At 39.2% G+C, this 25,675-nt stretch overlaps 2 protein-coding genes across 20 annotated transcripts in view; one reads left to right on the top strand and one right to left on the bottom strand.

The window, feature by feature from the left end:
- Positions 1–25,675, bottom strand: part of CEP15 (centrosomal protein 15) — a 431,988-nt gene that overhangs the window by 19,249 nt on the left and 387,064 nt on the right. The window lies entirely within an intron of this gene.
- CADPS (calcium dependent secretion activator) overlaps positions 1–25,675 on the top strand; it is a 434,367-nt gene that overhangs the window by 110,721 nt on the left and 297,971 nt on the right. For all 19 annotated transcript variants that reach the window (XM_087708812.1, XM_087708811.1, XM_087708807.1 and 16 more), the window contains exon 3: positions 131–463. In XM_087708812.1, coding sequence (XP_087564938.1) covers positions 131–463 — 333 coding nt within the window. The remainder of the gene's footprint in view (positions 1–130; positions 464–25,675) is intronic.

Here is a 25,675-nt window from a genome sequence, read left to right as displayed (position 1 = left end):
CAGAATAGCTTGACTCCCTCTTCTTTGTGGTAGCCCCACAAAGGAGTCATATGGGGTTTTATAATGAGATATGTTTCCAGTTCTTTCAGATTTAGGAAGGATTGAGTATATGTTTTTGTTTACCTTGTAGGTATTTCTGAAAAGTGACCGTGTCGCCAGAATGGTTCAGAGTGGTGGGTTCTCAGCTAATGACTCCCGAGAAGTCTTCAAGAAACATATCGAAAAGAGGGTCCGTAGCCTGCCTGAGATTGATGGTCTCAGTAAGGAGACTGTCCTGAGTTCCTGGATGGCAAAATTTGATGCAATATATCGAGGGGAAGAAGATCCACGCAAAGCTCAAGCCAGAATGACAGCAAGTGCTGCTTCAGAGTTGATTCTCAGCAAGGAGCAGCTGTATGAGATGTTCCAGAACATCTTGGGAATCAAGAAATTTGAGCATCAGCTTCTGTACAATGCATGTCAGGTAAGTTCTCCTTGTTATTCAGGAAACCATCTACTGTGAAATTGTAGACACAATAGAATATCTGTTCCTGATTTGGCGTTAGTCTGAATCATATGTTAAGAAAGAGATGAAGAAACTTTGCCTCTTGCTATTCCCTCTGTTTCTGCTCTTTCTGTTATGAGGAACACAGGACGGTGTGCTTGATTGAAGGATGTGATGACATCTTATATTAGCCTTTGGGTATAGGATGGCAAGGTTTTTTAATTCAAAAGACTAGCAGAGTTTGGTTGAGGCATGGATGATTCTACCAGAGTCTACCAGGATGGGATGAAGTAGGGTGATTGTGTTCTGATTTGAATCTTATTGCATGAAGTTTTTTTGAACAATGTCCAGAGTATTGTCAATCTTATTGACAATATCTTCCAATATTCATGGAAGAACAATTCTTGGAGTTTAGCTTTTGGAATCAGTCTGGTCACAGACATAATGACATAGGCAGATGAAAGACGCTGCAACTTGATTGGGTTGAAAACAAGGACTATTTGCCTCTTGCCTTTTAACAAATGAAATAGAAATGATGGTACTGTCCCATGTACATTTTATAATTATAATTAATTAATTAATAATTATAATTAATTATTTTATATTTAATAATTTATAATTACTAATATGGAGAAAGAATGCTCCTGAAGAATACAACTTGCATTTGTTGATTGTCCAGTTTTCTACCCTACATTTGTCTGGGTGTGTTTAGTATGCAGAATGTTATCTCAAACGTGTTTTTTCAAGAAGCAACTGCACTTTCTGGTTTTTCTTTGAAGATGTTTCACTTCTCATCCAAAAAATTTCTTCAGAGCTCTTGAAAAAACACATTTGGGACAACCGTGACCTGGATGACTGAGAATCACCATAGACATTTATGCAGAATGTTATTGATGCTGGGAATTTGATTATGAGGCCCTCACTAAAGCAGATGAGGATGTTGGAATAAAATATTATAAGAGAACATTTTTTCTTCTTCCTTTTCTCAACAACAATTTTTAATGTGGTGAGAAATTGATGACACAGATGTTGGGTTGGCCCATGAGTCTTTTAAATGTCTTCAGCAAGAATGGAAATATTGGAATTAAGTCCTGAAAAGTGATAGAATCTTAGGCTAACTGGTAGCCAGTCTTCTGTCAACTGAAGAAACTTTGAACCTCAAGACCAAGACCAAAGACCAGAGGCTTTAGGAAATTGTGTGCTACACAAAAGCTAGGGATAAAAGCTAGCTTATAAAAAGTGTTTGTTACATGGTTGGTTCAAATTTCAATTAGATGACTTTGAACATTTAATGGCACTGATAGTAGCATAGCAGAAACCTGAGGGCTCCTCTGTGGGTCATAAAGACAAGAGAACTGCCAGAAAGTTTTGGAGACATGGGAGGGGATTGGGAGGAAGACAAGGAGACTATAAAAGTGTTTTACAAATGCTTGGTAATGCTGACAAAGGCTTTAGAAACTTCATCAAGGTAACAAAAAAGACATGGTGCATGCTCAGGTAAGATTGCATCTGGATATCTGCAATAGAAAGAAAATGTTTTTTGATGTCAACTCTAAGAGGTTTTCAAGAAAATGTTGAGAAAATATTAAAGAAAAAACAAGTTAAAAAAATTCTGATGAACCAGAAGGACAATCAGCTAAATTTGATTTATTCAAAGTTATAAACCAAGTTCTGAACCGGTTAATAATCACTTTCTAGTTTATAAATGAGGATAACATATGCTTAATTAAAGAAATTGGAGATAGTTAGAAGCAGGCTGTGATCTGTATCAGGTCATATGGCATTCTGGAACTGAAATATATATAATTGTACCATGCTCCTTTATGCACAGTGCAAGAAGGATTGTTGGTAATTAAAAACTAGACTTCTCATTTAAGTGCAATCAAATATATTTCTAGAATTTCTACCCTAGGTTCTTCCCACTCTTTTGGCTGATTAAATAGACTGAACAAGTTAATTTGTTTTGTTTTGTCTTTCCTGAACTATATGTTAGCCTTATCTGATTTATTTTGTTTTTGCTGTCTCCAGACCATTAAGTTATCTGATGCTAGGTTTTGAGGCATATGCTATATTTTTTTGGTAAATTCTTTTCTGTTGCTGGAAGGAGGGTTTTCCAGACGTACAAATATTGAGAATGAATGAATGAATAATGTATGAATGAATATTCTGGAGATGATACATTTAATGCTTGAACCTTTGTAGCCAAGTTTGAAATCAACTGGCTCATTCTAAACTAGAAGGGTTACCATAGTTACAGATTAATAATACTGATGTGTTCATTTTGAATATCTCAGCCTTTCCCTGAATCTCTGCAGCTGTTCAAGGTTGCTGAGATCTTGCTCAGCTAATCTAGTTTTAGGAGAATGGTCATAGCATCTGTAGGACTTGACTGAACAGTCTTTCAAAATAGTGACTTATTGGCTCTGTCTGTGACTTTTGTTTTATATCCATTCTAATGGGAAGTTACCGAGAGATAATTATTAAGGGGCAAGAGAATAATAGATTAAAAATAATGAAAACAATTTTACAAGAAACACATCTTAAAATAAGTTGTTTCAGGAGCCACAAGGTGAACATGAGGACTGTTCTGGAAATTGTTTGTTGGATAAAGCATCAACAGTAATGCAATCATATCTGGTAACATTTACAGATTCCTTATACATTTACACTGGATCTGACAACAAGACCTGATTGAGTAGCAATAATGATACAGATGGAGGATAAATGAAGATATCGGAGAATCATATGCTAGGCTGGATCAAGAAATTTACCTTTAGCCATCCAGATCAGAGTTTACTTTACTATTTACTATTGTGTACATCACCTGGGTCTAGAACTATGTTCATAAACATCCCACATAGGTTATGCCATACTCTAAGCCAGGGCTCTCAAACTCCCGGTCCGTGGGCTGGATATGTCACGTGCTGGCCACAACCATGCCTGGTTTAGTGAAGGGGGGAAAGTTCTGATACTCACATGACACTGCCATAACAATGTGAGTTTGACACCCCTACTCTAAGCTTTCTTTATTTCACCAGTATAATATGAGAAGTGAGTGGAGAGAGAGATCAATGTAGTATAGGATCTCCTGCTGGAGCAGGGGGTTGGACTAGAAGACTTCCAATGTCCCTTCCCACTCTGTAATTCATTCATTCTCTCCCTCCCTCCCTCTCTCTCTCTCTCTCTCTCTCTCTCCCTCCCTCCCCGTCTCCCTCCCCCCCCTCTCTCTGCCTCCCTCCGTGTGTGTGTGTGTGTGTGTCTGTAGGAAGTAGTAGGAAACCAGAATGCTGGACAATCTAGAGTACATCACCCATAGCAAAAGGTGCAGATCTATTTTCTGCTTAACCTTTATCTGAAGAGTTCTTGAGAACCTTTGAAGGGCTATCTGGCAAAAAAAATGAACACGCAGTATAACAATAATAACAAAAAAACAAGTCAAACTCTTTTTGATTTGTTTTTTTTTTCATTCCACCATGACAATTACTTTTTGTGCTGAGACCTTTCGTCCACTTCCATAAGCTAATACGTTGATTTCTCTGGAATCTGTCTTCAGCCATTCCATGTTCATTATTTTTATAGGAACTGATTGTTCTGCCATTATCTCTTTTATAGCTCTGCTGTTGCTATCACAGTGTTATTACTGGAATTATTTCTGTAGCACATAAAGTTTCCAATTGACATCAAAATTTGATCCACAAACTGTCTTGGGATAAATAGTGATAACAGGTTAGGGTCTATAGGTTCAGTTGGAGCAGAACCTTTTCTATCACTCTTGCAATTAAATTCAGAACAGCTTTAAAATATAACAGTCCATAAGTCATCCTTGACTCCTGATAAGTACATGGATAGAACCACATTTTATAAGCAATATGGAAAGAAGTGACTCAACAACAATTAATCAATGGAATGACTTGCCATCTGAAGTTGTGGGTGCTCCATCATTAGAGGTTTTTAAGAACAGACAGGACAACCACTTGTCTAAAATGGCATAGGGTCTCTTGCTTGAGCAAGTTGGATTAGAAGATCTTCCAACACTGTTATTCTGCTACGTGCTATGGCCATCGGTCTTTGTGTGTGACTCCAAGTCAGTCTTGAAGATAGGCCCTTGCAGTTTTTTTGACAAGATTCCAGAAGTGATTTGTTATTGCTTTTTTCCTGGGACTAAGAGAGCATGATTGGCTCATTCAGCTGGTTTTTGCCTAAGAAAAAGACTAGAGTACATGGTCATTTCCTAGCTTGGTGCCTTTACACCAAACTGGTTCTCCATGGTCAATTGCCAGTTAATAAATATTATTATTATAGTAATAGCCAGCTGGAATTGTCACATGTGTGTGGTGGGATTCATTTTTTTTCACTACCGGTTCTGTGGGCGTGGCTTGGTGGGTGTGGCAGGCTGGATGGCTGTGGCTTGGTGGGCATGGCAAGAGAAGGATACTGTAAAATCTCCATCCCTACCCCAGTCCAGTGGAAGGATACTGCAAAATCTCCATTCCCTCCTGATCAGCTGGGACTCAGAAGGCAGACAATAGATGGGGGCGGGGCCAGTCAGAGGTGGTATTTAGCGGTTCTCCGAACTACTCAAAATTTTCACTACCAGCTTTCCAGAACTGGTCAGAATCTGCTGAATATCTTTATAGTCTTTGGGAATTTAGGCTGCCATTCTGGATGCTGAATATTAGTGTATATATAGAGCAGACAGTTGAGGAAGGTTGGTCTATAAAGATTAAGATATAATATTCTTTGAGATTGTCCTCTGCAGGCATTTCTTTTCAGAGCAATTTCAGAAATTTTGTGGTTCTCAGATTTGCATGTTCCAGGAGACAAAATTATTTTTATTTCATGACTAGATCAATTTCCTTATATATATTTTTCAACCTTTCTTCTTCTCTAAGTTAAAAGTGAAAAGCATCCCATTATTTAAACAGATAGAGATATAAAAAGAAGATATTAGTCAGGAATTACTCTAGTTAATAACTTAGTGACCCATCCTAGGGGAAAAAAAATCCAAGAAATGAAAATACAAATGAGAAATGTATTTATTTATATTTCATTTTTATTATTTTTACAAATAACTCAAGGTGGTAAACATATCCAACATAACTTTCTCCCCCAGAAATTTCTAATTTTCAATGCAACAGTTTCCTATTCATTCTAATTCCCGTTAGTGTCTCTCTATTTATATCTTTTCAATTCCTCCTATTTTATCATATGTCAATCTCAGATTTTTTTTTAAAAAAAGTCTGCATAAATATTTGTATCCATTTCATGTTCATTTTTCCTAACAAATGTCTTATTTATATGGATTTGTAGATATATCAAAAAGTGAACAAACAGGAGCTACATTCTAAAAAAATGAGTAAGGTCCGGAGAAAACAAGATTTGGTTTCGTATGGGTATTAATTTACTTTCATTACTTACATGAACAATTGCTCCCCATGTGTTTTTCCTCCCATCACATTAAAAACTAATTCAATTAGCTTTTATAAGGCTCGAGAGGCTGAATGCACCACTGCTTCCTCTAGGGTAGACAACATCCTTAAGGTAACACCAGAGAAGAGTTTTGTTTATCAGGAGAATGGAGTATTTACATAGTGAACACTTTAGTTTTGTGACTTGAACAATGGGGATGAAAAGCATTTACTGCTTCCTTTTGAATTGGAATAGATTAAATAAAATAGTATAGTAACCAGAGATAGCTTGGGGGTCCAGGAGAAGGGCTTTCTCTGCTGTGGCTTCTGCCCTTTGGAGACATCTTGCCCCCTGAGGTCAGATTGGGTCCAGAGGTGGTATTTAGCCAGTTCGGACCAATTCTCCCAAACCGGTAGTGGAAATTGCGGGTAGGCCTGCCCACCCACTCACCCGCCCAAGCTCTAGGCTGTCCTATTTAGGCACGTTTTCAAGCCATGCAAATGTGTGCAAGCTATGCACATGCATGCAATCCGCACACATGCGTGCAAGTTGCACACATGCGTGCAAGCTGCACACACGATCAAAGTGTATGGATGAATGGGTGAGTGCATGTGTGGATGGGGTGCATGCGAGTGAAACGACCATGCAGGCACACTCCCATTTGCGAACCTGTAAGGAATTCAGGTATTCACCCTGATTGGGATCCCATCCATCTGTCCTTTTGCAAGCCCTGAAGTTACGGCTTGGCGCTCTAATTGGGAAACATCATATTGGAGATGGTTGTTGAATTAAGAGGCAATCCCACCTCCCTTCCCACATGGCTTGTTCCCTCTCTCCCTATCTTTTAACTATATTTTATCTTGATTGGGATTTTATTTTTTATTCTTTTAAATATATTTATTTTTTATGGTTTTAATGTTGGGCATTGCTGAGAGTTATTTGGGCAAATAAATTCAGTGGTAGATAGATAGATAAATAGATAGATAGATAGATAGATAGATAGATAGATAGATAGATAGATAGATAGATAGATAGATGATAGATGGGTGGGTGGGTGGGTGGGTGGGTGGGTGGGTGGGTGGATGGATGGATGGATGGATGGATGAATGGATGGATGGAGAGGGAGAGGGATAGAGAGATGGATGGGTGGGTGGGTGGGTGGAATAATGGATGGATGGAGAGAGAGAAAGAGAGAGAGAGAGAGGATAGATGATGGATGGATGGATGGATGGATGGAGAGGGAGAGGGATGGAGGGAGAGAGAGAGGGATGATAGATGATGGATGGGTGAGTGGGGGGAGTGCGTGGAATAATGGATGGATGGAGAGAGAGAGAGAGAGGATAGATGATGGATGGATAGATGGATAGATGGATAAATGGATAGATGGATAGATAGATAGATAGATGGATAGATGGATGGATGGGATGGATGGATGGATGGATGGATGGGGGGGTGGAAAGAGAGATGATAGCTAGATAGCTAGATAGATGAGAGAGAGAGAGAGAGAGAGAGAGAGAGAGGTGATAGATGATGGATGGATGGATGGGTGGGTGGGTGGGTGGGTGGGTGGGTGGGTGGGTGGGTGGGTAGGTAGGTAGGTAGGTAGGTAGGTAGATAGATAGATAGATAGATAGATAGATAGATAGATAGATAGATAGATAGATAGATAGATATAGTCCTCAACTTATAACAGTTCATTTAGTGACCATTTAAAAGTTACAACAGAAATTATTCTACTCAATTGTGGCCATAGGATTACCTGTATGTATATAACCACATATGGTCTGCTGCTGATCTGCTGCTGGGTGCAATTCAAGGTGCTGTTAATCATCTTTAAAGCCCTTCATGGCATGAGTCCATGCTACTTGAGGGAACCATCTCTTTCCACTGAGGTTGGCCCATCCCACCGATGCCAGCAAGGGAGGCATGCTGCGGGCCCATTGACATGAGTATTTTGACTGGTGAGGTCTAGGAGAAGGGACTCTCTCATTGTGTTGCCCTCTGGAACATATTCCCCCTCCCACTCCAAGTGATGTCCTCTTCCAGCTTTCCAATTTTCCTAAGAGCCTAAAGGCCTGACTCTACCAGTTAGCTTGGGGGGTCTAATGGGGGAAACATCACATTGAAAGTGGTTGATAGATTAATAACAGATCCCACCTCCCCCCATCCTGCTCTGATCCTCCCCATCTTTCATTGGATTGCAGTCAGAAGTGGGTTGGTGCCAATTTGACCTGGATCGGGTGAACCGGTAGTAGCGGCACAGGAGGCTGTGCCCACCCAACCAGACGCTTCTGCACATGTGCGCATGAGTGCATGCCTGAGCACGCCCAAACCAGTAGTAAAAAATTTAGCAACCCACCTCTGGTTGCAGTGTTTGGCTTTTTGTACAGTATTAACTAACTTATGCTTCTAGCTTATACAATTTCCTATCTTTTATGATTATAAGCTGCCCAGAGTGACCCTGAGGTAAGACAGGTGGCTAATAAACTTTATAGTTAAATAATTTAAAAATATGTAGAGAGAAAAATGGGTGTTAGTTTCCTTCTGGGAGAAAGGTATATAAGTTTGTTTATTAAATAAATACAATCACAAACTTACTAATGTAGCCACTAGGCATCAGTGCCCCTCAACCAAACTTCACAAGACCTATTGAAGCAACCAATTCACAGGTATAGGAAGAGCTTTCTGCACTGGCTGATTTTTGGGGAGAGAAGAAATAGCAACAATAAAACCAGAAACAAAACTGAAAGATTTGTTAGAAAGGATAGATGTTCTAACTCACTTTTGGTTTTCACTTCATCAATTGCTGGCTTTCAATTCACATGCTGTCAAGGCTCCATTTGCCCAGTGCCTTCACTAATTTATGCTGGAAAGAATTTCCTAATCCCAGTTTAGGGACCCTGAGTTTAGTCATATTTTTCACCGTGCATAGCATATCTGAAGCCCACTTTGTACTGACATGAAACAATATTGTGAGCAAGTGAAATACAACATGTAAAAATTGTGGTTATTAATCAGATGTGTATATTTTTTTAGACATTTAATGCAGGAGTGGGTTGCTATTGGCATTACTGCCACTTTGGCATGCAATTTTTTTTGCATGCACACTCTGCACATGTGTGCATTTGCACATAAAAAGATCGGCCCATGCGTACAACATTAGAAAAGGGGGGAAAATTAAATTTTTGCAATGAAGATTGTTCTGTGCATGCGCAGAACCAAAAATCAAGATGGTGCCACCACTGATAGAACCGGTTCGGGGGCATGGCAAGCCGAACTGGTAGGAAACCCACCTCTGATTTAATGTATTGGTAATATCTTCACCTGGAAAAAATAAACCCCACCATAATCTGGTGTTTTGCTGAAAATTGCTCAATCTATAAGACAAAACATCGGCAGTAACTGTTCTATGTAATTGTTTCTGGAGAGTTATTACAGCATTAGTGGTTTGTGAGAATGAAGTTTTCAACGAGCAGGCATATTATTGGAATTAGTTGCTGTTTTCTTTCTTGCTGTTATAATGCAGAGATAAGTAACATTTCCTAGTTGGGATACAATCATGCCATCTCATGGTGGAGCCATTTCATTTTAAAAAATGATTGAAATCTCATGAATAATTTGGCAATCTCATCCTCCTGTAAGAACTCATTGCTGAGCACAGTACAGCAATGGTATGAAAATCCAAATATAATTTTCATAGTCTGTACAGAAATGTGATAATGAAGTGACAAGTTAGAAAACAAAGTGATCTTATCTTGTGTATAAATGAATTTATAAGCGAGATGTTTCTCATTAAACACACATTTAAAAACAAAAAAGTACTTCACCTTGATGCAGCTTCTTCACTCAGTTGTTTTAAAAATCTATCTATCTTTACTTCCACAAAAGGACAAAGTTTAGAATCATTTATATCAAGGGTGTCAAACTCACCACGTCACATTGCCATCACGTGATGTTTCGTGACATTTTCCCATTTGTGGAGCTGGGGGAGGGGCATGGTTTGTGTGTGGCATATCCAGCCCTCAGGCTGCCAGTTTGAAGGACCCTGGCTTATATGAAACAAATTTCTTTTTTTACATAACATTTATTTTCAGGAAAGAATGAGTAGTTGATAGTTAACAAATAGTCATTAAAGGATTCCAAAATTTGATTTTACTTATGTTTTTATTTTATTTTATTTTATTTCACCCATCTTCTCTAAAGGTGGCATAAAAATTTAATAAATGCAATAAAATAAGGACACGGTAGCTCATTTGATAGAGTAAGTTGTTCCAAATGTAACATCTGTAGTGGTAGTTTCAAAGCTGGAGAGTGATGCCTTGCCTTGTTTTATTTATGTTCCTTTATTGCTCATTAAACCAGCAAACCAGCAATTAATTAGGAATTTGCTAGAAGTACATATTTCAGCAAGAATGCAAATGCTTAATGCAAGGATTACTTTGCTATTTTTAATATGTGTAGGAGAAGGACGATAATTAACAAAGACTCTCTTGAGAAAAGGCATTTTATATAAGACAAGTTTTGGAATAAAGTAAGGTAGAGTTGATAGCGGAAGGGTTTAACATGTTCATAAGGATTTGGGTCTATTTCTGTGGTAAGAGAGAAAGAGAGAAAAGAAATCACTGCCTGTGAAGATTAAAACGATAATACTCAAGAAAACTAACAATTGCGGTAACAGTTTGCTGTGATCAGTGCTTGTCCTAGGCCTTTTCTCCTCCCTCATTAGATCTCTCAGTAGATTTATTTCCATCTTCTTCAGTTCATTTCCTGTGTGGCTTCCTGGAGCTACTGATTATTTTTAGAAATCTAGGGTTTAGAGAGATATGCCAGCTGGGCCCTGAGTAAGGTTGACTTTCAGTGCTCAGTTTTCTACCAGCAAGACAGTTGAACAGAAAGAAAGATGTGAATGGACATTCTTCCCATGAAGCATCAGTAGACAAACTTATCATTGCCATTGTTGTAGATGACTACAACAAGATGTTGTAGAGTATATGCAGTAGATAGATACTGTGTTTGTTCTTCTCTAGAGATGTTTGTTTTAGAAGATAGAATAAGGGTCCTTGGAGATCTGGTCTAATCCCCTGCCATGGTAGGAGAGCCTATATCATTCCAGAGTTTCTTTGGGCTTGATGGAATGGATACACATAATAATAGAAAGAATAACAGAATAACAGAACAGAATAATAGAGTTGGAAGGGACCCCAGAAGTTCTCCAATCCTCCTCCACCAACCAAGCAGGAGACTCTATACCATTTCAGACAGATAATTTGTCATCAGGATCGTCACATGTGTGAATTAACCTTCCAACTGAAGAACCCAAGCAAGCAAGCATGGTTGAGATGATCCAAACTCTTGATGCAAAACTTTATTGAGTACATCATTTTGGCAAAAACAGATCTAGGTAATTTCCACACAATCCCACATAATTAAAGTATAGAATTCTTCCTTCCCTTATTAGTCAGGTCACATTGTCCAATTGAATATCATTGTATTGTTATAAGAAAGCATTTCTGAGGTTTTCAACAACCTGCTGAAGTGTCCTTGGGTCTCACAGTTTGTCTTCTTGATGTTTGTAGCCTACATTCCATTCCTCACTGCTTTTCTCCTAGTTAATTGGTAAGATGAGAAGTGATAATAGTTGCAACAGTATAAGCATGCTTAGAAACTTGACAGTGGTTAAAAAGGTCCAGTGACAGTGCAATCGAAATGTGGCATACATGAAAACAGATGGAGCTTCATTTGTAACATTGCAATTTGAAGCTTAGTCGACATACTTTCAACTAGAAGACTGTGATAGAAACCTGAAGACAGTGGTATCTTGAAGCTACTGTAGTTGGGAATGTGTTTTTGAAAAAAAGAATAAATTGCCTAATATTTTGCTCCTTTTTAAGACATTAAGAAGGAACAAAAGATCAATGAGGGCAAGAGGCATTACACAAGGACAGGAGATAAAAAAAATTATCAGTTCATAGAATTCATAGAGTTGAAAATGTGTTCTGGAAGAAAAGAGTAAATGGCCTAATATTTGTTCCGTTTAAGACTTTGGGAAGGAAGGAAGGAACAAAAGAGTCAACAAGGGCAAGAGGCATTACACAAGGACAGAAGGCAAAAATGACCAATTCATATCTTTTTTAAAGAAGATATTATTGTAGTAATGTATTCAAAATCCAGTTTGGTCTAGTAGTTAAGACACCAGGCTAGAAAGTGGGAGATCATGAGTTCAAGTCCCACCTGAGCCCTGAAAGCCAGCTTGGATGACTTTGGACCAGTCACTCCAATCCTCCTCACAGGGTTATTGTTGTTGTAGTGAGCAAAATAGGAGGAAGAAGATGCGTGTAATACATTCAGCACCTTGAGTTAATCAAATAATCAAGGTGGGATGCAAATAATAAATAAATTGAATCTGTAGCACATAGTTTATTACCAGCTTTAATTGCTAGGAGTGGTGGGACACGACCAGTACGCCCCAGTATGGGCATACTGGTGCCTGCATTTTTTAAAGCATTTTTACTACTGGTTCACAGAATCAGGAGGAATTCACCCCTGCACTGAACTTTCAAATTAGAGCTGGAGTGAAGGGTTGCAGTGCTGCTTTTGGCCATCTTATAGGTTATGTTACAACTTAACGTATCTAGTTGAACACATAGGTACGATGATGCCCAGGCAATATTATTGGAAGTTCAATTCATAATTCTGTTGCATTAAAAATCTAGATCATTGAACAAGATTCAATCATTAGACTGTTGTTTACTGCTTGATATTTTTTTGTCTGATATTAATCTTAGTGTTAATTCGTGCTTATTTAAGTATTGATTGCTGGCAATGAGGTCTTATGGTCTTTTTCTTTCTTTTAGCTTTTTCATTGTCGCTTTTGAATGGTGTGTAAATATGATTTCTCTATGTGCTTGTTGATGGCTGATTTCTCTGAATGCCAAAACCTCCAGGAATTATCTATTATTTTTTAAATAAGCTTGGACTAGCATGCTCACGGTTTTCCATTTGAAACTATGGTTAAGTCTGTTCATGTGCTGTGAAATTGAGCAGTTTTCATTGTGTCTTCTGACTGCTAGTTTGGATTTAAAGTAACTCCCTAGGCTTTATTGTCAGTCTGTATCGTGCATCCTTGAAGAGGCTTTCCAGTTCTCTAACCTCAGAAAAAAATGGTAACCAATTTGGGAAGGAAGTAACCCTGGACCTATGACCACAACTAAGCCCTAAATTTCAGTTGCTAAGTAAGGCAGTTGTTAAGTAATTTTTGCCCCATTTTACAATCTTTTTTGCCACAGTTGTTAAGTGAATCACATGGTCATTAAGCGAATCTGGCTTCCTCCATTGACTTTATTTGTTGGAAGCTGGTTGGGAAGGTTACAAGTGGTGATCATTTGACTACAGGATAGTGCCACTGTCATAAATACATGCCAGTTGCTAAGCACCTAATTTTGATGACATGACCATGGAGATGCTGCAACAGTCGTAAGTATGAAAACAGTCATACGTTACTTTTTTCAGTGCAGTTGTAATTTCGAATGGTCATTATATGAATGGCTTTAACTCAAGGACTTTGTGTAATTGGAGCCTAAGAAGCTGAAATTCAAATAATCCATGGCTCCTCGTACTATCTCAGGGCCCATAGGTTTGCAACTATTGATCCTGTCAATACACAGTATTATTTTTTATCCTTACTCCATTTTGTTTTTTTAGCTGACTTCTTCTTCCACATTGGCTGAGCTTTCCTGCCTAAATCAAAATAGTATTTCAGAGCAGAGAACTTCAAATCATCCAAAACAAGTTTTGTTTCCCACTCTTTGCTGGGCAGATTCCCTGCTTAAAGGGACTTTGCCAGGATCGCAATCATCAATCCTTGCTGTGTAGGAGAAACAATGATTCCAAAGAATTAATGGCCTAGCCCAGGGATTTTGTTGCCTGAGGAGGAGCAGCTAATGGGGTCATCCATCTAGCTACAATCCTACACACACTCTACCTAAACTAAGAGAGGTTATTTTGGCATCCAAGCCAGAAGATCCGACAACACCTTTCCATCTGTGTCAGTAAAAAAACAATAATAACAAATATAAAACAATTTGTTTTTCATTTTGTGACTCCCTAAACATTATGCCTGAGGCAACCACCTCACTTTCCTAACAGGAAGGCCACCTCTGGGTGTTACTTTTTCTTTAGAAACCAGGAATAAAAAAACTCAGAGTAAAACATTGTGAAGCTAGAGCAGTGGTGGCAGAATTAATGACTATTCTGATGCTGGAGCTTTTGACAAGAATGTGGTGTTTTCCTCACACTATCTAATTCCTCTTCCAATTCCATGACACCTTTGCTTGAATGAAAGGCTGAAGACATTCAATATTAAAATATGCATAGAAAGGCTTCTTTGCAAATAGGGAAACACTCATTCCTCTAGCATCTGGAATTTGAATATTTGCATTAACACCAAGCACTTCACAGGACCGAAATTTATAAGGTAAGGAAGATGATAATTTTAAAGATGAGGGAGAGAGAGAGAAAGGGAGGATAGATGATGGATGGACAGATGGATAGATAGATGTATGGATGTATGGATGGATGGATGGAGAGGGATGGAGGGAGGGAGGGAGAGAGATGAGAGATGATGGATGGTTGGATAGATGATAGATAGATGATAGATTATTTAGATAGATTAGATAGATAGATAGATAGATAGATAGATAGATAGATAGATAGATAGATGATAGATAGACAGACAGACAGACAGACAGACAGACAGACAGACAATCAATGAATGTCCAGGTAGTTAGATGATGCATCCCTCTCTGCTTCTAAATTACTCAATTACTCTCCACTTTTTCATTTCCATGCACTGAGTCACCCTCTAATAAATGGAAATATAAGCTCTAAGATTGGGTAACAAAGAGTTCACATTAGTATCAAGGAAACATCAGGGAGGTCTACTGTCCTTTCGACAGAAGGTAAACAATAATTGAGGTGTATAAATAAATGTGTTTTAATGGCCAGAGATGAGTGAGTTTGTTGGCAAAATAAAGTTAAAGTAAATAAGTGGAAGTCAAATCAAGCTTTTCAAAATAAATACAACTGGAGGAAGGGATCAGAAGAGGTTGACTAAAAGTGGGGATGCAGTTCTAGGGAAAGAGACAAATAAAATCAAAATGAAAGCTGTGAAGAGACCACTAGACAAAGCTGAACTCTAGTTCTACTGAACCAGCATGAATAGCAAAGCACAAAATGATGCTCCATTAGTCTAAGCAAGTGCTGAGACAATGCAACATATAGCATTAAATAATGCTAAGCCTTCTACGAAGGCATTTTTGTAATTGATTAAGAACACATGGAAAACACAACAGTGTAAAACAGCTGGGAATAGTTTATGAATCAATGGAAAGATTTCATCAAATATATATCTTGCACTTGCGAATGGAGAGAACTCTGAAGTCAGCTTGATGTAAATAATCTGGAATCATCTAATTTTCATCGTCTCATTTTATTTCTACAAGATTTATTCCTGCCATTGTTGAGAAAACTGTGTACTTTTCCTTGTCGATCACTCTGGAAGTCAACACAGCTTTTGGTACAGAGCTGTGAGCACAGATAATCCATCCATCATTCTCAGTTAGATAAGCATTCCTTCCCTTTTCATCCCCCCCCCCTTCCAAATGATTCTGCAGTTGTCTAAGATTTGGAGCTTAGTATAATTGGGTTTGAGATTTTGCAGTAAAGTGACAAGGCTCTTTTTTTAGCATCTGTAATTAGAAAGTTCAGACTCTGGGTATTAAGATCATAGTAATATGATCTTAATAATAAATAATATTAATTTAGTTATAAGATCATGGGCTGGACTAGAAGACCTCCAAGGTCCCTTCCAACTCTATTCTGATTGATTGATTGATTGCTTGATTGATTGAGATTAAATATCCACAGCATTAATGGTGGTGAGATTTCAGTTGTTTCCAAATGTATGTTGACAAATGTATTTAGCTTAAGCAAGTCCAGGGTTTTGTCATCAAGAATGTACTAAGTAAAATAGATGTTTCATTAGATGTTGTTGTTTTAGCCATTCAGTCATGCCCAACTTTTGATGACTTTATAGGCAAGCGCTCCTCATGCTAGAGATAACCTTATGAAAATTCCACAGTACCAGTTTTTCCCCCTTTTATTTTATTTATTTTTATTCGTCAAACAAAAATGACAAATTCAAACAAAGAAAATAAGAAAATCAAAATGTGACACGCCTGTGCACTTACGCATGACCCCTAAGTGACCCCTTAAATATGGAGTGAAATCCACAGATGATAAGTGAGAATTAAAACTGTGAAAGTTAATGCTGAGACAACTGAACAACTGAATCAGGTAAGATATTCTAGACCAGTGATGGCTAACCTTTTCCGGACCGAGTACCCAAAGCTCAACCGAACCCCCAAAATGCAATGTACGCACAACCCCTGTGTATGCAACCCCCTGCGTGCATGCATCCATGTCCTGTGTGTGCCCCGCCCCACACACATGCGCCCTACCCCCGTGCATGCACATGTAGCCTCCCACATAGTTCACTATGTTCAACTGTTTAATATACTAAAATTCTAAGATTAGAAAATTAATATTAATGTAAATGATGTTGTAAATTTTGAGGGTTATTGCAGAGATATTTGTAACCAGACAATATACTGTTTAAGGAAAGATTGAATGTTCATATTTAAAAAAATAAAATAAAAACTTTTTATTAAAAATGCTATATACTATCTATACATAACCATTTATGTGGATTTCAATTTCCAAATTCTGTGTCGCCTGAAAATGTTTCAATATATAAGTCTCCTTATTGGTCAGATGGGTGGCATATAAATTTAATTGAATAAAGGTTATGTTGAAGGTTTGTTTATTTATTTACATTTATATGCCTTTGTCTCACTGATTAAGGTAACATTCTGAAACATTTTCATGTATGTGCATTTTGTATAAAGAGAGTTTGGGATAATTTCTTTCTCCTTACTATATTCACATCACTAGAAAGGAACTATTTTGCAATGCTTTTCCTTCTAGGTTCTGTCAAGAGAAAGTGCAATAAGTTGAAATCTAGGTACAACATGTTCAGAACTTCAAGTGTCAGATGTGACATTTGGAAAATCAAAATAACCATCGCAGTGAAATGAAGAGGGAAGAGCCAGAAGAGAAGCTCACGTACTTTAAAACCTCCAACATAAATTCTCATGTTAGTAAAAGTCTTCAGCAGATGGTAGTACTTGGCCAACATAATCTGGAACAGAAGCTCACAGTAATGCCCCTGGGTTGTGCTTGCATGGGACACTATGAAGGAATACCAAATTTGATGCCTGCTTGAGGAAGAAAACAATTAAACCCAGAAATAGGTGAATTATTTATCTTCTGCAACCAGTAAAACCACATGGATGTCATCAAGAGTTAAGATTGACTTGAAAGAGGCTCTAGTAAAATAATAGAGGTTTAGAAATGGAGTCATTTAATTGCGTTATTGAAGAAACATGTTCCATCCACATCAATAGATGACAGACAGTGCAGTTAGTGAAAACAGAGTTATCCATAATTGATTCGAAGAATCAACTGAACAAGAACAAGAAAAGCATTAGAAGTGACAAGATAGGAAATATCCCTTCAGAAGAATTAGCTGATTTTTTTCTTACAAATGGAGAGTTAGAACATTTCTTTAGAATAGAATTCTTTATTCTTTATTGGTCAAGTGTGATTGGACACACGAGCATATGCTCCCAGTGTACATTTTAAAATGAAACAAATTTCAGATGCAATCCCTCTGCTTTGGGACCATAATTATTAATTCTGAAATAAATAGATGATGGATGGATGGATGGATGGATGGAAGGAAAGAAAGAAAGAAAGAAAGAAAGAAAGAAAGAAAGAAAGAAAGAAAGAAAGAAAGAAAGAAAGAAAGGCAGATAGACAGGCAGATAGACAGATAGATATAGGTATATAGATAATTGGGAAAGAAACTGACTTCATACAAATAACAGTTGAGATTATAGATAGATAGGTAGGTAAAATAGGTAGGTGGGTGGCTAGGTAGGAAAGTAAGTAATGTAGGTAGATCTAGATCTCGCTACCTATTGATCTATCTACCTATCTATACTCTCAGTAACTATAAGATAGTATCAAGCTATCTGCCTACCTAGCTATCTATCTATATATTTATGTATAATCTGCTTATCTATCTATAATCTACCTGCCTATCTATCTATAATTTTGACAGTTATGGGATAGTATGAAGCCAGATTTCTTCCCAATTACTTTATATTAATATAAAGAACTCTTGATTTAAAAAAGATTTGGTTCCTGGATCATCTGAATTTTGAGCAGAAGAGTTTCTTAAGTCAAGAATGGTTATTTCTATATGAAAGTACTGTATGCATGCAGTGATTCCACAACAGATAATGCCATGTGCTCATCCTTGGCTGTGAAGAAAAGCCATTTGAGCATGATCACTAGCTTTAGTGATATTGCTTGAGATAACTTTGTCTGCCATGATTTCTCTCAACTTAGCTCCAATTTCTTCAGCATTCCTGATCTTTTGTGGACAGGCCCTTATACATGCTAAAATCTATTACTTGTCTTATTCTTCTATAAGCACCACCTTCCATTTTGTTACTGAAAGGACAGACCAGCTCACAGTCATGCAGTCAACTGGTAGATTTTCATGAAATTAGAAATTTTAACTCCTGTGGTTACTGAATAGAAACACTTTTAAGATCCATATTTTTTTATTATTTTATTTTTTATTTTGGGTGGAGAAAAGTCTTCCATCCTGCAACAGTTATTTTTACATGTTCCGCAAAATAAGGATTACAGCTAAGGGTGACATGCTCATTATTTATTGGGGTAAAAACAAATGCCTATGACTAATAGAATTTCTCCAGATGGGATTTTCTACTTTGACATCAAGGCATGTGCAAAAAAGAAAAAAAGAAAGAAAGATGGATCAGGAAATCATATTAATTATACAGTAATGAATGGGTGGAATTGACTTTCCCACAAATGGTGGGAAATAATCAGCTGGCAGTGCAACATGCTGAGAAAAAGGGAAGGGCAATCATTGGCTTTCCCAATTAATGGGAGGTGTACCTAAAGCTTTTGTGCAGGTGCTGATTGGTTCCTGTTGACTCATCTTGGCAGCTGCATTGTGTCTCATTAACTCTACCCTGATTATAAAGATGTAGGAAGGTCTTATTGTTCTCTTTATGTCTTAGACAATGTTGTCCGGAGAAGAAATTACATGGAAAGTTTCAAAGAGAAAGTCCATGAGAAATTGAGCATTTCTGCCTCAACTTGAAAGCAAAGCTGCTTTCCAAAATATGTAGAATCCCATTAAATTCAATAAGCTTTATTTTTCAGATTTAGGAAGAAGATGAAAAAACTCATCCTAGTGGTAAATTTTAATTCAGGAATATAATATATTTGATTTGTGCTTGGCTTACTCCATTGATGTTTATTTCAGTATCACAATTAGATCCAATATATTTATATGTAGCTGATTTATGCAGAGCTAAAATTACTGATATGGTTGAAGGGTGGGGTGGGGGTTAAAACACAAGAGGAAATTAAAGTAGGCCAGTAAATGCCTTTTATGGCAGAAAAGGAGCAAAAGAGATAAAACATCTTTTAGTCCAGAAGCCCCCCAGTCCATGGAGCTTAATCAATCCAAATAGATATAAATAACTTTGTCTCAAGGCACTCAGCAGTCCACTTGTTATAGAGTTGAAATCACTAATAGATGCCTCATTCACAAATTGTTTAAAAAAAGATGCATTTAATCAAAGGTGATCACTTCTAGTGGCATCTTCCCTATTCATCCACTCTTTTTAATCTTTCAGTGAATGGGAGCCTGTTCCCTCTGGCACTGACAACTAATGACCAAGCACATAATGAATGACTGCATCTTCCATTCTTTTCCAAGATCCAGATTAAAAGAATGAAGCAATTTGATGTATCCCGCATCTCTCTTTCTTTTCGTCTCCTCATTCCACACGATCATGGAATGGAATGGAAGGGAATGGAATGGAACAGAATAGAATAGGAGTTGGGAGGGACCATGGAGGTCTTCTAGTCAAACCCCCTGTTTAGGCAGGAAATACTACACCATTTCAGACAAAATCTTCTTAAAAACTTTCAGTGTTGGAGCATTTACAACTTTTGGAGGCAAGTTGTTCTACTGATTAATTGTTCTAACTGTCAGGAAATTTCTCCTTAGTTCTAAGTTGCTTCTCTCTTTGATTAGTTTCCAGCCATTGTTTCTTGTCCTGCCCTCAGGTCCTTTGGAGAATAGCTTGACTCCCTCTTTTTTGTGGCAACCCCTGAGATATTGGAACACTGCTACCATCTCTCCCCTAGTCTTTCTTTTCATTAAACTAGACATACCCAATCGCAGCAATCATTCTTTATATGTTCTAGCCCATTGATCTATCAGAATTCCATCTTCTGCAAGATGTCTCATAATACAATACCATTCACAACTGACAGCCTAGAAGGCAGATATAGAACCCACATCTTCATACTGGAGAGATGCTCTAGCCTCATGTTTGGTTTGGATGATAGAAAAATAATTGCCCTTTTAAAACCAAGGTAGAAATTGTTGCAGCATGGCTACGAATAAAGGAGACTAACATTATTCTGATGAACCTTAAAGTCTGGAATTTCAAGAAAGAAGGAAACTCCAAAGAAATTAAAGCACAGGAACAGATAATTCAGGTATTGATTCTGAAGGAATAAGTAAATAAGTCTAGGAAGGAATTTGGATCAAAATGTTTGTGTTTATTTCTCTGTTATGAAAGTCTATTGCATATAATTGTATGTTCTTCAGCCCCTTTATGTTTATTGCAGATTGTTCATGAGGAAATAGTTTCTCTCTCAAATTTTGGGTTGTATAATATATTGGAATCCTATTAAAGTCTCTTTACAGCAAATCCTTTTTATTAGTAGCAAACTAATACCAGCTCATGATCTGCCTGGAACACTATATTTTCTTATGTAATTCTCTTCTAAGGCTGTTACTTCCCTTGATTTGAACAGCTCTATATTTATCTCCTTCAACTGAGAAAGTTGAAATGTATTATTACAAGTCTTTTAATATTACATTTTATTTCTTTATTACTTCTGAGATTGACTTATTTCCCAAGGAAAGGATGAAACTGCTTGTTACCTTAACCCTTTGCAGTCAAGAAGTAAATTATTTCCCTATTATTTGATGATGATGATGATATCCCTTTATTTTCCCCTTTTAATAACCAGAAAGGCAGCATTGGGTATGAGATGTCTCTCTCTTATCCATAATGGGCTTGAAGGGATGGACATTATAGGTAGTCCTTGACTTATGACCCTAACTGAGCCTGAAATTTATGTTGCTAAGTGAAACATTTTTTAAGTGAGTATTGTCCATTGGCACTGTTCTTGCCATTGTTATTAATCATTGCAATTGTCAAGTTAGTAACATGGTTGTAAAGTGAATCTAGCTTCCCAATTGACTTTGCTTGTCAGAAGGTCACAAACACTGATCGTATGATCCCAGGACATTGCAACCATCATAAATAGGAACCAGTTCAGTGATGGGATTCAAAACATTTTTACTACCGGTTCTGTGGGCATGGCTCTGTGGGCATGGTAGGAGAAGGCTCAGTGGTGGGATTCAAATAATTTAACAACTGGTTCTCTCCCTAATGACCAGCTGGGTAGACATGGCTCAATGGTCATGTGACTGGGTGGGTGTGGCCAACTCAACATCACTCAGATCAATGGGTGCTTTGTCTTAGCTGTTACAATGTAATAAGGGTTAACCAAAGAGGCATTTTATGAAAGCAGGGTGATAAAGATTAGGCTAGAAACAACACTGGAATGTTTCCTTCCTGCCTTCCTTACAGGATTATCTCTGTAAAGTGGAAAAAAACAAAATGAGATTTCTGCCAACAACTGGTTCTCCGGACTGCTTAGAAAGTTAACAACCAGTTCTCCCGGATAGGTGCGAGCTGCCTGAATCCCACCACTGGGAAGGATACTGCAAAATCCCCATTCCCTCCCCACCCCACTAACCTGCTTTCCAGCTCCGTTCTCCTGTTCAGGGCAACAAAGGAAGATCAGCTGGGAGGCAGTGGAGAACCTGTTTGCCAGTTCTCCAAACTACTCAAAATTTCCACTACCGGTTCCCCAGAACCTGTCAGAACTGGCTGAATACCACCTCTGAAACAGTTGCTAAGCCTCTTAATTTTGATCATGCAACCATGGGGATGCTGCAACAGTGATAAGTATGAAAATCGGTCATAAGTCACTTTCTCGCAACTTTGAACAGTCACTGGATGAACTGTTGCAAGTCGAAGACTACCTGTAGTGAGATCCGCATATCCAAAACAAGAAGTGGGCCCAAGGTGTGAAGACCCAGAGGGGCTTCTGGAAAAAGAAAAAGAACTTTGAGACACCCACCTAATTTTAGGAGTAGAGGTGGAGTTTCACAATGGTATCATAACTTAAAATGTTGAGCATTGTAGTTTTTAACCAGAAATAAAGGACAGAAAAAGCCACATATTGTGGTGCTGCAGTGGTGCAGTGGTTAGAGTGCAGTACTGCAGGCTATTTCTGCTGACTGCTGGCTTCCTGCAATTTGGCAGTTCAAATCTCACCAGGCTCAAGGTTGATTCAGCCTTTCATCCTTCCGAGGTGGGTAAAATGTGGAACCACTCCTCTATTGAACAAAAGGGAGGCGGGGGAACCCCTGCAGGGCAGAGCTGAAGAATATGCCCAATTCTTGGCGGACAAAATTGCTCGGTTTCGGTCGGACTTGGACTCCACACCTGCAGTTCCAGCCGAGGCACAGGGGGACCAAGTAGAACAGCTCTGGGTTGAGTTTCAGGACGTTACCCCCGGGGATGTGGACAAGGCCATGAGAGCTGTAAGTTCCTCCACCTGTGTTCTGGATCCGTGTCCCTCATGGCTGGTTGCTAACTGCAGTGAGGTGACACGAGGCTGGATCCAGGCGGTCGTAACCGCCTCCCTTCGGGAGGGGAACTTCCCCGCCGCACTGAAAGCGGCGGTGGTGAGACCCCTCCTGAAGAAACCATCCTTGGATCCAGCTGTTCTTAACAGCTATCGCCCGGTCTCCAACCTTCCCTTCCTGGGGAAGGTTGTTGAGAAGGTGGTGGCCTTCCAGCTCCAACGGTCCTTGGAGGAAGCAAACTATCTAGACCCCTTCCAGTCAGGCTTCAGACCCGGCTACAGCACAGAAACCGCCTTGGTCGCATTGATGGATGATCTTTGGAGAGCCAGAGATGAAGGACATTCCTCCATCCTGGTCCTCCTTGATCTCTCAGCGGCTTTCGATACCATCGACCATGGTATCCTTCTGCGACGACTGCGGGAGGTGGGAGTGGGAGGCACCGTGCTACGGTGGTTCTCCTCCTACCTCTCGGACAGGTCGCAGTCGGTGTTAGTGGGAGGGCAGAGATCGTCCCCAAGGCCCCTAAATTATGGGGTGCCGCAGGGCTCGGTCTTATCCCCCCTACTATTTAACATCTACATGAAACCGCTGGGAGAGATCATCCGCAGGCACGGGATTAGATACCATCAATATGCGGACGATACTCAATTGTATCTGTCCGCCCCGTGCCAAATCAATGAAGCGGTTGACGTGATGAGCCGGGGTCTTGAGGCGGTCATGGACTGGATGAGGGTTAACAAGCTTGTGCTCAACCCAGAAAAGACCGAGTGGCTGTTGTGTTTCCCTCCCAAAGATTTGGCCAATATTCCAACACTCAGGCTGGGGGGTCAAATTTTACACCCCTCAGAGAGGGTCCGCAACTTGGGAGTCCTCCTGGACCCACAGCTGTCATTTGACCACCACTTAACGGCTGTGACCAGGGGGGCATTCGCCCAGGTTCGCCTGGTGCGCCAGTTGCGGCCCTACCTGAATCGGGAGGCCCTCACAACAGTCACTCGGGCCCTTGTGACCTCTAGGCTGGAATACTGCAATGTGCTCTACATGGGGCTGCCCTTGAGGAGCATCCGGCGACTTCAGCTAGTGCAGAACGCAGCCGCGCGAGTGATTGCGGGTGCACCTCGATTCACCCGCATAACACCTATCCTCCGCGAGCTGCGCTGGCTGCCTGTCGATCTCCGGATGCGCTTCAAGGTGCTACTAATCACCCATAAAGCCCTACATGGCAGTGGATCTGGATACTTGAGAGACCGCCTTCTGCCAATTACCTCCCTACGACCTATAAGATCTCATAGATTAGGCCTCCTCCGCATTCCATCGGCCAGCCAGTGTCGACTGGCAACTACAAGGAGGAGGGCCTTCTCAGCAGTAGCCCCGACCCTTTGGAACGAGCTCCCCGTGGAGATTCGTACCCTCTCCACCGTCCGGGCCTTCCGCATAGCCCTGAAGAACTGGCTCGCCCGTCAGGCCTGGGGATAAGGATCGCTACCCCGCCCGAATGATGAATGTATGTTGCTTATTATTTTATTATATGTTGTTATCTTAATGTTGTATTCCCCCCTTCCCTGGTTTTCTGTGAGCCGCCCTGAGTCCCCTCAGGGAAAAGGGCGGCCTACAAATGCTAATAAACCACTAAACCACTAAACCAAACTTGTTGGGTATGCTGACTCTGTAAACTGTTTAGAGAGGGCTGTAAAAAACACTGTCGAGTGGTATATGTCTTAGTGTTGTTGCTATTGTTTTAAATCAATAATGTTAAGAACAGATATTTACCATCAGATATGTGACATCTCAATCCCTCAGTTCAAGACTTGTTTATGAGAACCTGGCATGCCACACTGACAGAAAATATGCTGAATAGCACCAGATATACTATCCGAAGTAGATTTCTAAAAAATGTCCTTTGTATTTCTTTTCTACATTAATAGAGATTTTTTTCAGCTCTCTGACACTCACTGGAAAGACTTGTTAACATAGTAATTCACACAATTGGCGATCGTTAGTACAAGACATTATTATTCCCATTTTGTAATGATCTATCTATTTCCTGTTTTATGTTATCAGCTTTTTAATGTAATATTAAAATAACTTTAATAATTCAGGGTATTAAATCTTTATAAAGAATTTTCTAGGTCTCTAATTCTGTTGAAATCTGGTTTTTTTTTAGTTCAAAGCATGGTTTGGTTGATTATATCTAGAGTAGCTGAATCCTTGGCTTCTGGAGTGCTATATAGAATAACCTTGTGAGAAAATAACTTAAACTTAAAACTTAAAATACCCCCAAGGAGTTTATGTATCATAGCAAACCATTAGCATAAGTAGACATGTAAACATTTGCAGGTTTCAGTGGAGGTGTCCTTTGGGCATTAAAAAAATACATAAAGGTTTCTCCTGTCCAGGCACATCTGATTCTGAGGGGGGATGGTCATCTCAATTTCTTAGTCAAGGAAGCCAGCATTGGCCAAATACACTTTTGCGGTCATGTGGCCAGCATGACTAAACACTGAGGTACACGGACACTGTTACCTTACCACTGAAAGTGGTACTTATTTATCTATTTGCTTTTACATGCTTTGAACTGGTAGGTGGACAGGAGCTGGGGCAGGAATGGGAGCTCACTCTGTCATGTGGTCCTTGCGTGTCCAACTGCCAGCCTTCCAGCTGACAGTGCAGCATAGTGGTTAAGCTAGGCCACCATGTCCCCTTCCTTTGGACATAGCATCACTTAAACCATGTGAATGCTTCAGGATAACAATAGCACTTAGACTTATATGCCACTTCACAGTGCCCTCCCTAAGCAGTTTACAGAGTCAACATAT

The sequence above is a fragment of the Thamnophis sirtalis genome, unplaced genomic scaffold (genome assembly GCF_051295495.1).
Source record: "Thamnophis sirtalis isolate CommonGarterSnake01/CBP01778 unplaced genomic scaffold, rThaSir2_p1.2 scaffold_3, whole genome shotgun sequence".
Taxonomy (NCBI): Eukaryota; Metazoa; Chordata; class Lepidosauria; order Squamata; family Natricidae; genus Thamnophis; species Thamnophis sirtalis.
The sequence above is the reverse complement of the archived record's forward strand: the minus strand, read 5'-3'. Positions and strand labels throughout refer to the sequence as shown.